The following is a 17168-nucleotide window of genomic DNA, read 5'->3' as shown; positions in this document are numbered from 1 at the left end:
GCGTTTCTGACAGAGTTCTCCCAACCATACCAGAAACTTTGTTTGTTCGTTGCTCTGTGCTCATTGCTGAACGACCTGAAATAGGGGATGTTTCCCAGGTATATGAAATTATGTAGAAAATCTGATGGCTGCAGAGAGCTAAGATCACAGTTACATACTCCAGATAGACTACTTTGAAGGTGAAACCTCTTAGTTTGAAGCTTGGGTTTGAAATAAATCTTTTATGACACAAGTCCTGGAACTTTTCTGACACACCTCCTACATATATAGATACAAGCCCACAAAGATGATATGAGGTAGATGTCACTGTACCTGGATGAGAGGATTGTTGAGAAGTCTTGTGAGGCCTTTGAGAATAAAGTGAAAATCCTCCTCACGATGTATACGGGACAGATAGTTCACAAACAGGTTCTCTGGCAGCACCCCCTGTTTGGTACAAACAACAGCCAAAGGGAACAACAAACTAACAATTTAAGCTTCTTCACAGAGGAAAATATACACAAAATGAAACTGACATACACACACAAACAATAATTCAAATCAGAGCAGTGGATATCTTCCAAAGATTTTCATCAGCAAATTTTCACTGGACGGGAAGAGACTTTTATTTTTGTTCTCTATTGCAGGGCAAGAGGTGTTTGGAGAAGTTGTGGTCAATATGGAAAAATACTAACAGATGAATTGAACTTACATTCTCTTATTTTGTCATATCTGAGCCCTGTCATATAAGACAACATATGGCAAGATAGAATATTATAAGTTTATTCAATCGAGAGTTAGCTGTTGCGATACTGTTGATATCAATCTTGCTTAGACTTCAGAGAGGCATATCTCTAATCAAATGATTCTGAAAAGCAAAATGACTCTGCGAAATCTGGAAGAGAATATGTCTACCAGACAAGGAAGTTAAATTTGCTCATTCATTCAAGCATATGGCACAGTGTGCCTGGTTGATACCATTTACCAACTATTTCTAGTCACCTGGGGCGAACCAGGCGGGGTCGGCATAATCCGCCCGTTTTCTTGTGTCGGTGGGTAGGGGGAACACTTTCCCAGGTTGACACCCTGCTCTTTACAATGAATGAATGAAGTTAAGTTTACGATATGAATCATATCAATATTTCCTACTCCAGTCAAGGGCAGAGTTAGCGAAAAAAGGGAAGGGGTCTTATTTTATGAATTTCTTTTCTTTTTCTTTCATGAGGGGTTGGGCGCTTGAAGTCCAACTAACCATGTCATGCCCTTCCTCGCCTCCATCCACCGATGAGGCGACATTGTGGGGGTTGGCATGGTCAAGAGTGACCACCAGGATCTGGGAAGCCACCTCCACCAGAGGCTCGCGGGTGTCCGAGAAGAGGAAGTGGTTGTAGGGCACGCCGTACCCCACAGGGTCGTAGGCACAGGCGATGTTCAGCAAGGAGGTGAAGAGTGGTAGGGCATGTCTGGGGGGAGAAGGAACCAGAAGAGAATGAAGTGTGTCATGTTGCAGGATTATGCTTACAACAAGAATGTATACCTCATGTGTTTCTCTAAGAAGTAAGTACCACAATTAAAAGTTCATGTAAAACAAGCATTTTTACAATGATAGATGACAGCATCACGTGGCTGTATTTCTTGGACAATATATTATACCACCATACTTTCATGGACTTGTATCCTATCTTGATGTGCTTCAAGGGACTGTTCTCCAATCAACTTTTGCTAATCTTTAGTGATTGCTTAATGACAACAATAAGGCACACGATGAAGACCTATCATTTCTGCACATGTTTCATACCCAGTCTTGTTTTTCATCATGATATTTTTTTTTTCAATCATTGTGTTTGGTTTCATGACAGAAATAAGAAAAAATAGTTATCAATACATTCTGGCTTGATAGCTTTAAGCCTTACCTGTTATCTGATGAACAAAAGAAACTAATCCATTGATTTGGCAAGCTGTGAGCATCACCTGTTGAAACAAAACATACAGTAGAAAAAAACAATGAGAAATTACAATGTACTTGACATAATTTACAAATGTTTATCACCATTAAAAAACATAACTTGTATCAATACCATAATTAACATTCGACATCCTTCATATGGTAACATAGTGTGAGTATAATATTCGAGAGGTCAGTTGTATATGAACTCAGTTAACTAAAAGTCAACCTTTGTGCTTTGAAAATAAGCTAAATGCTGCATTTCTGCACTGTTTTGACATTGAAAAGGGTGTGAGATATAAATGGAACTTTGCACATGAGCTACAGGAAATTTTCTATTGATTTTTAATCCTAAATGGAGTAACTGCAGTAGCACTGAAACACTTACAAGATACAATTGTAGACTGATCTGTGGTTGTTTCAAATGGTCAAAGATTACTACAGACTTGTACCAGCATGCCTGAGAATTTTATTCAATGTTTTGTCAATAATTTACTACTACAAAGTACTTCAAGGTCAAGCCCCGATGGCATTACTGAAATGCTAAACCCACATTTTGTGAATTAACCACAACCTCTGTAGCTCCAAAGAGACACTACCTATGCAATCCCAGCCACATATAGACAAAGTTGACTCTAATTTCATATTTGCATACTGCCACGTAGCACCCAACTTGCAAAATACCTGGTAATTTACCTTCACAAATTAGAAATTTGACAATGTTATAACTGTTCATTGAAATAGTATTGTAGATTGTAACATTAGAGACATTAGAAACTCGAGCAGCAGAGCAGAGTTTCTGTATAGCTTATTTATTCTTGAGAAATATGTATTTGTATGTGCTAGCAAGCTCTCAGGGCACACATTGCTTAGTCACTGGTTATCAGAGGAGAGACACACAGACAAAGGATAAAATACTTCATGATTGTGTAGAGAAAGCCAAGACTCACTGGCTGGTGGTAGGTACATCGTCTCTGAGAAGCACGTGAGAAGGAGCTTTAGGATCTCCGTCCGGTTCTGGTCAAGGTGGGCAAAGTGGGGCGGGGCCGTGGCGCACCCCACCCCAGCATCCCAGATGTACTCACAGCTATCAATAGACTGAGGATCATCTGGCTTCTCCTGTAAAATGGGAGAAAAACCCAAGGCTGAGAGGTAAGAGACTGAATCTCAGAAGAGTTGGCTAAGCAGTGGGTCTGTGGAAAATCTGAAAAGTGCAGTGAACTTTTGTCTTTGTATACTAAGTGTTTACTTGTAACTTCACCTCTCCAGTGTGTATAGTGCTCTTTGGAAGGTGAAAAAGACTTTTGGGGGTGGTTTGAGGGGGAACCAACAGTCATCTTTAGAAAACACTAATTTCTGGTTCAGTGATTATGTTACTCAATTTGATATCTGAAATTTAAAAAAGAAAAGAAAAAGAAATTAATAGTAGAGGCATAATGAGCAATTGCCCCCTTAGAAATATGCCATACAGACCCCAACTAAATTTGATCACAACTCTGCTCAGAATGACAAGACTGTGGATTATATTTGTTTAATTTGTAGTTATAGTTTTTACAGATGAAATTTTGACACAATGCTCCTCCTATTTACTTTATAACATATCATCTTTACTTTGTTCTCACCTCAACCTACTATATTCAAGCCTGACATCTTGTATGTCAGTATGGGTGGGATACTAGTACTTCACTTTGGATTGAAACAGTCAATACAGCAGTTTGCAATAACAGCAACATAAAACATTTCCCATTTTCATGGTAGCAGCGTGACAGCAACCAATCTACTGCAAAGTATTTCACTTGTTGCTGTGGCAACTAAAATTGTTTCTTGCAATGATTCTTAACCTTTCTATGAAATGGGCATCAGTCATGACAAAAATTATCAAATGAAATTCCACAATAATAATGATAATAATATTTCAAATTCAAATCTTCAAAGAGCAAAATAATCATCATTAATTCTCTATGCACTTGACACAAAATAAACAATCATTAATGCCTTTAAAAGGTACACCAATAGTGCAGGCTTTCGGAGCTTAGTTCTCTCTCTCTCTTCTCTTCCACTGTTTAGTAAACTCACCGGCCCTGCTTTCTTGGCGGCAACCACAGTGAAGTCTGGACAGAAGAGGAGATCAGACAGAGCAGCCAGGAGAGACTGGGCCAAGGGAAGGGATTCTTCATCACTCTGAGTGAGGATAAGAGGGACATGAAAATAAGAATAATCTCTTTTCTTTTCTTTGTCCCTTTAATATTCATTTCATTCATCTACCTTTGATTTACTCTTACTTAAATACCCATTCATTTTTTTTTTCAGAGCAACTGACAAAGAACGAGTTCAGATAAATCAAAATTTTTTCATACAGAAAAAAAAAAATCAAACACACAAATTTTTAATGCTACTTTCCCTTCACCCATAGTAAGCTAGTCCAAGATTATTGACCGAGGGTAGAGTATGAGAATATATCACCTGTCACTTTCTAAATGAAATGATGCATTAATTGGTTATTGAGTTTTTTTGTTTGTTTGTTTTCAATTTTCTTAAACAATTGTGCATCAGAATAGGACTTGGTGATAAATATATAGGCAATAACATTCTATGTACAATTGTAATGACTGGTCTGACAACCAAAAACATATTAGTGTATCACTATCATCTTCTCATAGTAACCTGATGTAATACTACTTTGTCTCTGATTATATGTCATCTATAAAATCACTATTTGTGATTTATTATAGCCTAAATCACTCTCAGGCATGTCAAAAATAACAATAAGATTGGCTTTCGAAAAGGGAAGCTACAAGTAGTAAAACATTTCTTCTCTCATAATGTATAAATGCTAGTACATGCTTGACTTAACTTCAAACGATTTGATTTATTTAATGTCAATACAACAGGAAAAAAGTAAATTTGTATAAAAGTCTATGTCCATATTATCTTTATTTTGAATGCAATACATTATAGTTTAGAGTCAGTCCAAGTAACTGTGCTCTCTGAGATTCAAACACATCTCACCATTCAAAGTTACTGACAACGATATCTTGATTCGGTAATCTTGGTTCGATAAAGTCACTTTGAACTAGATGGAGTGGCAAACCTGAGACAACATAATGTTGATGAATTCTTGGCCACACTTGAATTTTAATGATACATCTTCCCTCTTTTATTTGAAAAAGCAAACAACATTTTGCAATCTCTTTTTAGTTCCAGAAGCTCCTAAAAATGGCTTTCATCCACATTACAATCTGTACATGTATATAAGCATTAAAAATTCAACTTCTTGAAATGATAACATTTTCACTGTCCTGCAAAGAAATACTTTGGTTAGTACAGAAATGCACTGCAAACAAATCACACTAGGCGTGGTACAGTCAGACTGGCAAAAGATCAGAAAGTTTAAGGTTGCAAAGTCTTCGCGATCTTTTCTCGTCTGGTCACACTCTGGCAGCAAACCTCTCGATAGAAAGATCGAGAAGTTTGGGTCACTAGTGCCAGTTATTGTACCGTAGTCCCGTAACAATGAACACATGTGCATGACAATGGCCGCGCACTTCGGAGGCACCACCACTAAACAGGTGGTGGACTGGTCACATGACAAATTTTGCAAAGTTTCAGTTTCTAGCATTCTGACAAAAGATCAAGAAGTTTGGTGGGGGTGGGAAAATATCCCTAGTTGGAGTGGGAAGTTTTGCAAGAAGTTTCATGGAATGTTTCACGGGAAGTTTGAGGTTATACTGGCAAAACTTTGAGATCTTAAAGATCATGATCTTAAACTTCTCAATCATTTGCCAGTCTGACCGTGCCTGCTGTAACACTTCTTTAATAATCAATAGTGCAACACTACGCTGTGCTTCTCTAGTTTTAAAAAAACAAACAAACAACAACACAAACAAACAAACAGGGAAACTTTGCAGCTCTGCACATCTCTGGTATCTTTATCAAAGGTAAACTTGACAAAACTTATAAATTTTGATCAAATTCAAGCAAAATCACACCATACAGTGAACACATTTTAAACACACACAGACACACAGAGAGACGTAGATTTACATGTTGTATGTATGATGCTATTTGCAATATAGAATGTGCTACATGTATAGCAGAGGGAAAAGGACTTTAGAGCCAACTTGCAGTAGACCATTTCTGTATTAAATGATTTTAAATGGTGTTTCTTTTCCTATAGCCCAGTAGTTAACCACTGCCAGCAATTGCTCCCTCATATCAAGCTTCGCCAGCAGCAATTTACTCTCCCAGCATTCATCAATCGTTCCTTCACACAGTGTAGGGCAAACTTTGTAGGTGTAAAGGCAATTTTTTTTTGTGAACAAAGCATAAAATTTCAATACACTACTGAAATGGTCTATCATGAGTAACAACAGTATAAAATGTATTCCATACTAGGTTCTATCATAAGCTCACTAGCTTGAATTTGAGGGAAGAAAACATTAAAAAAGTATTAAACTGCAATGATGATAATTTTGAAGAAACCCCAGGTATTAAAAAAAAAAAATACTGGTAGAACCTAATCTCAGTTTAAGCTAGAATCTATGACATACTGTATGTCTCACACCAAACGTTAAGTGGTCATCACTGGAAACTGCAGTGCATGTGAGTTACTGATCATCTGATGTTGTGCGAACTCTAGATGCTATCTGTCTATTTTTTTTTTTTTTTTAATGTAAGTTTTTCAAAATTCTCTGCACACATGGTTAGACGGTTTAGGGTTTAGTTAAAAGAGTTGCACTTCACGCAAAGGCAGAGCCAAGGGTCAACAAACCAGATGTGGAAAGTTTTGAGGAAGATCAATGTCATTGAGGAGCTGGGACAACTGAGGCCATTCATTGTTTGGGAAAAAGGGAAGAATGAAATTGACAAAGCTTGTTACAACCAATATAAACACATTTAAAAGCTAATCAAGGTACAATACATGATGTACATGTACTACAGCCTACCTCATAGCAAAATGAAAACAGACAACCACGCATTGAAGGCAAATTATCATCCTATCTTATCACTATGTACAGTGTAAATACAGTCGAACATGTGCAGCATGTGTACATAATGGGATTGCAAGGGTCCTTGAACAAAAATAGGTGTAGGTGTCTGGGTACACATGGTTGATGCAGGTATTAGTGTGTACATATCAGGTATAAGTGGCACAATGCTCTTTGAAACATATCTTGGGTAATTTCAATCTGTACTCAACACAATTGTTAAGTGCACTTCCATTTTCCACCTGGTAAATCTGTACAAACCTGGTATCATACAACAATTAGCTTTTCAAAGCATTCTGAAAGACTCTCCACTGCATAGTCCATTAAGGTTCTCTAATGTAATGTAAACTGAAATCTGCCTGGTAAGGTATTGGAGCATGAATGAGCTGCTATTGTACAGAAGCCATGAATATCAATGGGTAACAAAATGAATACTGACTGAAACACATAAATTCATATCATTGCTGTAAGGTCTACAAGTTTGAGTTCTCCAAAATGTCTTTAGCACTCTGGTAATCATTAATGATTATTCATGAAATGATTCCATTCATAGTGGCTGTCTGTATAATCTCTGACTGATTGTTATAGATTATTTAAAGCTTACTGTTCCATTAAATGTGACATTTATCACTGATATGCCATGAAAGCAATCATTAAACATGTCACAAGCACATAAAAAACACAAAAGCATTTCTATTCTACTCTTTCCAATCAAAACACACACACACACAAAAAAAAAACAGTTTTAACATAATTCAGGATACCTCAATATGTGTACATCACGTCATGATATGCTGCTTTGCACACAGACAGCTAACACTGCTGGACTACAGGTGTATACTTCAAGTACAACTTCACTGCACACACAATATATTTTATACAACTGCAAATTAGTGTACTAGTCATTAGCAACACAAGACTGGTAGTGAACGAACATACATGTACATTATTGTACCTTGTACACTCACACACACACATACACATACATACATACACATACTTGTACATACACAAGTCTTGAATCAGAGTGGGACATTCTTCATAATGTATGTTGAAATATGAGCATATAATGTATCAACACAAAATGAAAACTGCTATATTCCATAATCTGTGATTATGCTAATCTAAAATGAAAAGTACACAAGTGTATATAAAAGTTGTCTTCCATTTAGTGTACATACAAATGTAGTGCAGACTGTAAAAACTATGAAGCCATGTACAGATGTGCCCACAATCCATTACATATATGTCATAGCGATGCAGGATGAATATGTGTGTAACATGTTGAACCATGTATGTACACTCCTGATAGCACATTATAAATACACCATTATCACAGCACAGCAACCTATTACACTTACAGGCAGCTGATATATGTGATCTTGTGTTTGTGTGTCAGTCTATGGATACATAATATAAATGTGTACATAGGCTCCTACATGTACAATGTAATTATAATGAGAATATGAGAGTCCTGCAGCATAAAACTTAACCATCAATCATTATACTACATGTGATGAATCACCACTGTACATTGTATAAGGATAGATGGAAATTGAGTACAACCTGTATATATGTGATAGAAGAGTTTTGATTGATTGGTTACTACAAATGTACACATAGTACATGATAATTGTACATTGTACAATTTATGTCTCACATTACAAGCATACAAGTATGGTGTACATGTACATATGTGTGCATCATAATAATAGAAATAATAATGAAAATTACATTCTTTCCATGAAATTTAAATGGACTGACAGTGATGAATTCTTTCAAAATAAATCGCAATGACTCGGTTCCAGAATCAGTATAAAAATATGTGTTGTCATAGCAACAAGGGAATTTTTTTCAAAGAAGAGGCTATGAGAGGCAAGTCTTTTTCATCTTCTTGATGGATAAAGTGCAAAATGCCAACTTACTGGCATCACTTTGTTTGTTAGTCTCTTCTTGTCAAGCTAATTCTTTGTATTCTATTGGTTGATCTAATGCTTCAGTGATAAACAAAGAATCTGATTTGACCTATATTTCAATTCTTGGACATTGCTTCTCACTGTGATACTCTTGGAAAACATCTTTATGAATGCACTAAGAAACATCAGTATTAAAAGGGATGGTACAGTATTGGTGGAGATGAGAATTGGGCTTTTAACTTTTTGCGAGATACCAAGAAAACACTTAAATGATATACATGTAGTACAGAGCAAACCATTTTAAGAGGAATTCAAAGTTTATTTGATGAAAATCGGGTTTGGAATGTATGAAACATCCAAAAAACAAAGTAAAACAAAGCAATCGTAATAAAGTGTGGGTCCCACACTTTATTAGAATCACTCTTTTTTGGATGTCTCAGCAATTTCAAAACCAATTTTCATCCAATAAACGTTGAATTCCTCCGACCTCATATAATTTTATGCTCTTTCATATTTCATAAGAGGTTTTGTCATTATCTCACCAAAAATGTTAGAAACCTGAAATTAGGTCTCAACCATGACTATACCATCCCTTTAAGCACTAAATAAGTGTTATTTATCATTATCATTAATATTATTATCATTTTTATATTATTGTCACTATTATTATTATTATTATTATTATTATTATTACTATTATTATTATTATTATCATTATTATTATTATCATTATCATTATTACCATTATCATTATTATTATCATTATTATTATTATTATTATCATTATCATCATCCTCATCATTATTATTTATTGCAACAGTTCTACATTTCTTGATCCAAACTACGGCATAACATCTCTGACATTTGTTATCATTTTGCCTTAACATTTCCTTCCAGATATAGGGATTATAGAAAATGCATTTTACTGGAGATAGCCATTAACATTTGAAGTTGAAAAATGGGCAAAGATAAGAAATGTGGTACAAATTCACAGGGCCAAAATCTAATTCACTCTGTTTAAACATATTCTGAATGTGGAAAAAACAACAACAACAACACATACTGTGCAAAACATAGAGCATTCTACACACACTCAGCTCAAAATGACTTCTAAACCTGCTTTGGTTGGCTTGGCAGCAACATACAGCTCAACAAAGGTGTGGAGATACATAAAGTGTGTTGTGTATTCTAGTCTAGATAGAAGTACACCCATCAAGAAATAACATCCATTTTGTTTTGGGTTTTTTTCCCACAAATTGGACTACAATACTGAGATGGCTGTTTATTAAAAAAGAGATATCATTAAACATTTGTTCTTACAGTGAGTCACAGTCAATGCCCTGTATGTTTGAGTACTGTAAATAGGGCTGAGAGATACATTATTGCTAGTCCATGTCCATAAACAGTACTTCCAACCATATGCTACATGCTGGTACTTGTACCAGGCATAATATTTTGCATACTTCGGTACACACACATACATGTGTAGTCACTCTATTAACCCCTTGAAGACAAGTCCCGAGAATACTCAGGCAGGCGTCTATGGGAAATGTGTGTTATAGCAAAATCAGTCTGTCCTCAGTGGGTTAAATGAAAAATTGAATGTTCAAGTTGATGTTGATTAAAATTACATTACTCTATCTTCTTGCAGCATCACACATAAAAAAGAGAGCTACGTTGGGTAGCTGGGTTTGTTTTGGAGTCATTTGACTGGTGATAGTCATGTTAAAAATCAAACGGACAAAATTTCATTCATGATCACAATAACTGCCATGCTTTGAACCAATCTTTTACCAAGATTTTAGTTTGTCATTCTTAATGGGTGTGCTTTAACATGTGCAGAATCTCAATCACTTACAAAGTCATCCAATCCCTCCATGTTTGACTATGGATAAGAGAGGAAGGCACAGATACAAAAATGATAAATTGTGCTCTATGAAAGAGGTAGAATGAAAGGGCAGAACAAGAGAGCAAGAAGCAGAAATTTCATCAGCAATGAGAGTAAGAACCATTCAAAATTATTAGCAAATGCAAGAAAAACTTGTCAGGAAAACAAGACGTCTGAATTCCAATTCTTGCCTGCTTGCAATTATAGAAGGCACTGAGACAAAAAGCCAGTGTAATCATGTACACACAAATTTGGAAGAATGCCATGCAGAAAACAACATCTATAGGCTTATATGGAAATTCAGAAAGCTCTCTCAAAAACTGCAGTGAATATATATTATAAGATTGCAGCATTATACCAGTATGAGCCTAGACTACGAAAAGTTTTCACGACATGGCTGTATCTTGTTATGTTGACAATTGAACTACCTCTACACAGTATATAATAATATCTATGCTTGGAATTAAATGGGTATCTCATTTGATTTGATATGAGTTATCTTTGGTGCTAAACAGCCTCTGTTGATTTGAAGTCTATTGTTTCACTCATTCAAAAATATGTTTTCATGCAAAATGTGTTATCTGTACTTTTCTGCAAATACTGCATCATACAGTATTTTTCCAAGACACATTTTTTTGTTTGGGTGTGTTTACTGTATTCTGCTCAAATACAAGGACAGTATGGTTGTTACTCAAGTTATATCCTCTCTTACAAAATTGGTAGTTGAAGGAAATTACACTTTGGGTTTTTAGAGTACATAAAACGTAAATATGATCATGTCTTGCTTCTTGTGTGCGCATAGCCATTTCATAAAATCAAGTCTCCATTATATAGATCACAATTAACAGATAGGCCTACAGTTTAGTGGGTTTTTTTTATTTGTGGTGAATAAACAGTCTATGGAAGCTATCTATCATGAAACAAGTATTACTTAGGAAATTGTTATCGTGAAACCCTCCGAAGCCCTGCATTTTTAATAAATATCATGTTCAGTTTAATGCACTGATCTCTAGAAGAAGCAATGCAATCACCATGCAGCTGTTGTACATGATATCAAAAAACATGCAGAATCTTGTGAGGGTGTGTCTCTCTAATAGTCAGTATACTACTCACTGATTGGCCCGGAAGTGTTGACCAGAAGAATCCCCTCCAATCAGGGTCCTCAAAGATGTACGGTAGGATGCGTGTGAGGAGGCGGACGGCATTGAGAACCACCTGTTGCTCTTTGGGCATGGCACATCCTGACTCCGCTGCTGACACCAGCTTCTCCACTGCCTGCATCATTAATTGAATTACTTAAATGGTAATGACTTGCTTGTACATGGCATATATTCTAGTACCAAGAAGAGATCAGCATTTATTCAATAAAAGCAAGAAATGGCTATCTCATTCGTTATATGTGTAGTGCTTTGGCCGCCATGTTTTTTGGCTCTCCTGAACATTTGAAATTTTGTAGACATACGAGGTCTTGTCGCCCCAGTGACGATAAGTTCTTCAACCAAAGTTCATAGTGCATGACCTAATGCTTAAATAAACATTGATCAATTAAAAGAGGGAAAAGAAAACCAAAACATGTTTTATGCCTTTTCTATCCCATACTATACAAAATTACATTGACATTAATTACAAGAACATTTTCTGCTGTTTTCTACAGTGTATTCCCGTCATAACGAAGTCCTCTTTCGTAATATTGAAATTTTGTTATAACCAAACAAATAAACAATAGAAATACATAGAGTGGATAGTGTTGCGACCTGAATTTTTACTTCGTTGTATCCGGAATTTTGTTATAACCGTGCTCATGTTATAACGGGAGTGCACTGTATAACACTTCTAATACACAGAGTGCTCTAAGCTTGGTTACCTTGTAGCACAGGGTAGCTAGATTTGATGGGGACTCTTCTCTCAAAGCCCTGATCTCTGCTGCTGGGATGAGCGCAAACACATCGGTGACGCTGGTGACGCTGTCCGCCCAAAACTGGTCCCAGAATGCATCATCTCCTGCCTCCACAGGCTGCAAATTTGACAACATATTTTTAAAGAAAAGATAAATGAAATATTGATAAAGACTATTACAATGATACTAATCAGCAATACTACCGGTATTATCAAGAGATGATGAAGATGAAATTGATATTTATCATGATAATGATTTATCGTCCAATTATAGCGTGTAGTTGCAATAATAATTGTCGAAACAATGGTAACTACAGTGGTAGAATCAAAGGCATCAATAATAACAACCACAGAATTATATGTATGTCATGGTGTTGAGTTGTGAGATGCAATTGGTTAAGATTCTGTTTTTGTTAATTGACACTGTGCAACTGCAATGATGACAGTTTGTTATACTCATCAAAATTAAAGGGAGACACACTTTGTGCTTGACTGGCATATAATGCAGTCCATGTGAATGTTTTCTGTCCCATTGATGACTTAATTCTTTTTGAAAACATTGTCATAGAGTGTATGATCCTCAATAACCCTGAACTCTTAAACCTTGTTACAACTTACGAGCTTGCAAGATCTGAAATGTCAGAAAACCTGGCAGTCAGTATACAGTACCATGTAGATTACTACCAAAGTTCACTTGAATAGTGTACATGTACACGTACATGGAAACCTACACTGTATATCAACAGTAAGATGACCAGACCTTTGTTGAGGGGAATCTGTTCTGCATGTTGTCTTTGAATTCTAAATAACACCCATTGCCTTGGTTATGGTATACTCGTGTGTTGTATATATTGAAAAAAAAAAGCTGTAATGCTAAAAACAATGGTGCATGGGAGTTTGATATTTCCTATAATGTAGCACTGAGCACTAGGCACTGTGGACAGTACATTGTAAGTGCTTAAAACAGTTCCATGACATTTGCTCTGGACTGAGACAATTGCTCCCATGAAATATCTGCACACTAAACCACATAAAACCTACCCACAACCCTATCTACTCCTAATCTCCACATCAAACTAAACCTAAAACTCATGACAATCATAAGTCCTTGGAGAAAATAAGACTGGACCAATTGTTGCAGAGCAAATGTCGTGTCACTGTTTCAAAAATATGGTTTCTTTAAAGGGATGTTACAGCTGTATATTACTGGTTGGGGTGAGAATTCAGCATGTAACTTTTTGCAAGATACTTAGAAACCAATATGAAATGTTTGAAAGCATACACTTGTACAATTCTAAGACCAAAGAGCAATTGAAAGTTACTTTATTTGATGAAAATTGGTTTTGAAACAGATGAGAAATCAAAAAACAAATTAAAACAAAGCAATACTAATAAAAGGTGGGTCCCGCCTTTAGGATTGCTTTGTTTTGGACATCTCAACCATTTCAAAACCAATTTTTATCAAATAAACTTTGAATTCCTCTTATACCAGTAATTATATGCTCTTCCATACTTTATGAGAGATTTGCCGTTATCTCAACAACAACAAAAATCATCATAAAAAATGTTGGTAACGTCAAACCCCACTGAACTGAAACTGTGCCATCCCTTTAACCCTTTGAGACAAGTTGAAAGAATGCTCGGGCAGGTGTCTATAGATGGCAAATGCATGTTATAGCAAATTCAGTCCATCCTCAACGGGTTAAACTGAGATTTTATACCTCAGATATCTCACTCAGCTACAGTTACACAGAGCTTGTCTTTTGGAGAGTAATGTTATAGCAGGGAGGTCACCTCCCTGGTTATAGTACACTTGTAACACATAACACAAACAGTTCCTCAGACATGTATGAGCACTGTAAATCAAAGTTGCACTGTTCTTTGCTGGTGAAGTTCAATCATGAACCATCCTATGAAAAATGTATTTTACGTAAATTTTACATTAAACTAAATTGAATCAGTACTGCCAATGTCATGGCGTTATTACATGTACAATGTAAGTCTCTTCTCTCTCAGACCAGAAATATCATAAGACAGACCTTTCAAGTCATAGAATCTACAAGCATTTGAAAGTCTGAAAGAAAAATTATTTTAGTTTAACTGACATCAAACTTATCTTGCCTTAAATGCACTATACAATGTAAGTTAATTTTAAAAGATTATCTCTGCAGAACAATCAAAATAATTTCTGAATGGCTAGAAATACACATATATGTAGTATGTGTACAAGATATTGTACACTACAGTGCAACTGTAGTAAATGTCCAATTTGGCTTTGATACTGGAGTAAATACAACAATACAATTGTGCATGATTTTGAATGAGCATCATTCTTTTAATTCATGACATACAAGTACATGGTACATACAATTCAAAGAAATAACTAGTGCACTCTAACTCACCAAAAAATAAATAAATAAATAAAAAATACTGCAGGCATATAAAAGCATTCCAATGGTGTTGTTTTTGTATTTTTTTTCTAAACTCTCTCTCTCTCTCTCTTATAAAGAGTGACTGGTAATTTTGAATGGCAATTAGCAAACCTCACTTTACAGTGTTCTACCCAAATATAGCTCTTGGAGTTTATTTCCTTGGGCTTCTCTTTAAAGATGCCACACGTGGCAATTATTCAGGACATTTTTTTTAACCGCACATTTCTTCATTTCAGAAATTACGGTTTGTTGGGTGATAGCCGGCCATTCCTAAACTGCTGTTCTAAGCGACGACATCAAAGTTGAAATCCAATTTGGTTCAAATTCATGTTAGTGACATGGAAATATAAGGTAGCTAAGCTAGTAGAGTACTGTACATGTATACGCCATATATCAAGCTAGTCTAAATTTTCGCGAATCGAGACTTCCCGTCGATTTCGCAAGCTACTTGGTTAAATTCGCGATCGTGGAGTCATGTACTGAACGGAGAATAGTATTGTACGCATATGTCACTTTCATATCGGGGGATCAGAGTCAATATTTTTGCATGTTTTTAATTTCATGAATAGCAGCTGACTCGCAAAATTTGCGAAAATAAAAACCTCGCAAAATATTCAGCGTTTACAGTACTCCCTGTGATTTTGGTGAAATTTGGTTGAGTAGAATTTATAGAGAGATATTGACATATCATTATGGATATATATATGGGCCTACAGATGTAGATCTACATTTGTACCACAAATTACCAACTACTGTCTTTATACTGTAAAAGTGGATATTTTCGCGCGACTAATTTTTCGCGCTCGGCGGGGTTGGATAGAAGAGTTTCGTGTGTTTTTAATTCCGCGGAATCAAGACATCAACTACTGGAACATATGGCAAGCAAAAACATTCGCATACTTTTATTTTCGCGCTAGTTTCTGGTTGCGCGAAAATTTCAACACCGCGAAAATTTCCACTTTTACAGAGACTCCAACCCCAAGCACCTTCTGATCTGGAGATTCTCCCGCCCGAAACCCCTAACAAACGGGAGACTCCAAGTTGATGTGTGCGAAGCGCGAAGTTCCTAGGATTTTAGATGTTTTCTGGTGCTATCTAAGGCTTATTTTTTCAACATACGATAGCAATAAGTAAGAAATCCTTTCCACCGGGAGACACAGAGCCAGGGCGGGAGAAATCAAATCTCAAACGGGAGAACGGGAGATTTTGCGAAAATGGGCTTTCGGCGGGAGATCTCCCGTCGAAAACGGGAGAGTTGGAGTCTCTGCTTTTACAGTACTGGGCAGAACAAGAATAACACGAATAACAGCAGCAACAACAACAACATCATCATCAACTCTCACTTGACGACAGGGGCTACCAGACGCAGACAGCCTACCAATCACATACCACCATAGGCAATTCCTTACAGTTTGTACACACAGCAGTTTTAGTCGCAGATGATCCTGCTGTAAAATTTACTCTTACTTACTTACTGGGCCTTGAGAAATAACATGATACATTCTGCGGCATCCCCACCACAACCCTCTAAATACTAGCCATACATTCGCACACCGCATCGCAAGAACACATGCACACACACAAGATTCACAGCTGTTTCTGGACACTGTTCAGTGTTGACTGACTGTTGTGTTGAATCACACATCTACACACACGAAAAACGCACGAGAGAAAATCTCCGGTTTTCAGGACTTCGGCATCACCTACCTGAGTTTTTGTCGTCAGCTGCACGACTGCTTTCCGAAAATTTAGCTTCGAATCCGATCCTCCCATCTCTGAATAACTGTGAATTGCTTAGTTTGTCACGCAATTCTACTTGAAAATATGGGAAAACAGGTTGTTATACCGTGAGTCGTATTGTTCTTGTGTTATCGGCAACGTAGCACGAATTATACACAGGTGTCTGACGTCAGTACTTTGTAAATGTGAAAGGTCACCAGCTGACCTTTTCCCCCTCATTGACAAACTTTGGAGGGGCGGGGTCTAAACAAAAATGCATTCTCTCGTCCAATCACGGGCGACGACGCACATAACGGACGTAAACAACAACGGCTGGGCATGTGCCTTGCATGCATTGGTTTGTAACGCGCTAAACTTGAAATCCCCGTAAATGCGTGTACGTAC

The 17168-nt window shown here is 36.6% G+C and overlaps 1 protein-coding gene across 1 annotated transcript in view; it reads right to left on the bottom strand.

The window, feature by feature from the left end:
• Positions 1-16912, bottom strand: part of LOC139742467 (protein HID1-like) — a 61988-nt gene extending 45076 nt beyond the window's left edge. Inside the window, exons 1-8 of the mRNA XM_071653005.1 lie at positions 16752-16912; positions 12581-12730; positions 11830-11991; positions 4001-4105; positions 2875-3043; positions 1893-1950; positions 1232-1442; positions 313-426 (exon numbers count right to left, since the gene is read on the bottom strand). Coding sequence (XP_071509106.1) covers positions 313-426; positions 1232-1442; positions 1893-1950; positions 2875-3043; positions 4001-4105; positions 11830-11991; positions 12581-12730; positions 16752-16817 — 1035 coding nt within the window. The 5' untranslated portion in view covers positions 16818-16912. The remainder of the gene's footprint in view (positions 1-312; positions 427-1231; positions 1443-1892; positions 1951-2874; positions 3044-4000; positions 4106-11829; positions 11992-12580; positions 12731-16751) is intronic.
• Between the last annotated feature and the right edge of the window lie 256 nt (positions 16913-17168).

This window comes from Diadema antillarum, unplaced genomic scaffold (assembly GCF_040938485.1).
Source record: "Diadema antillarum isolate AM-2024a unplaced genomic scaffold, OU_Dant_1.0 seq00001001_RagTag, whole genome shotgun sequence".
Taxonomy (NCBI): domain Eukaryota; kingdom Metazoa; phylum Echinodermata; class Echinoidea; order Diadematoida; family Diadematidae; genus Diadema; species Diadema antillarum.
The sequence above is the reverse complement of the archived record's forward strand: the minus strand, read 5'-3'. Positions and strand labels throughout refer to the sequence as shown.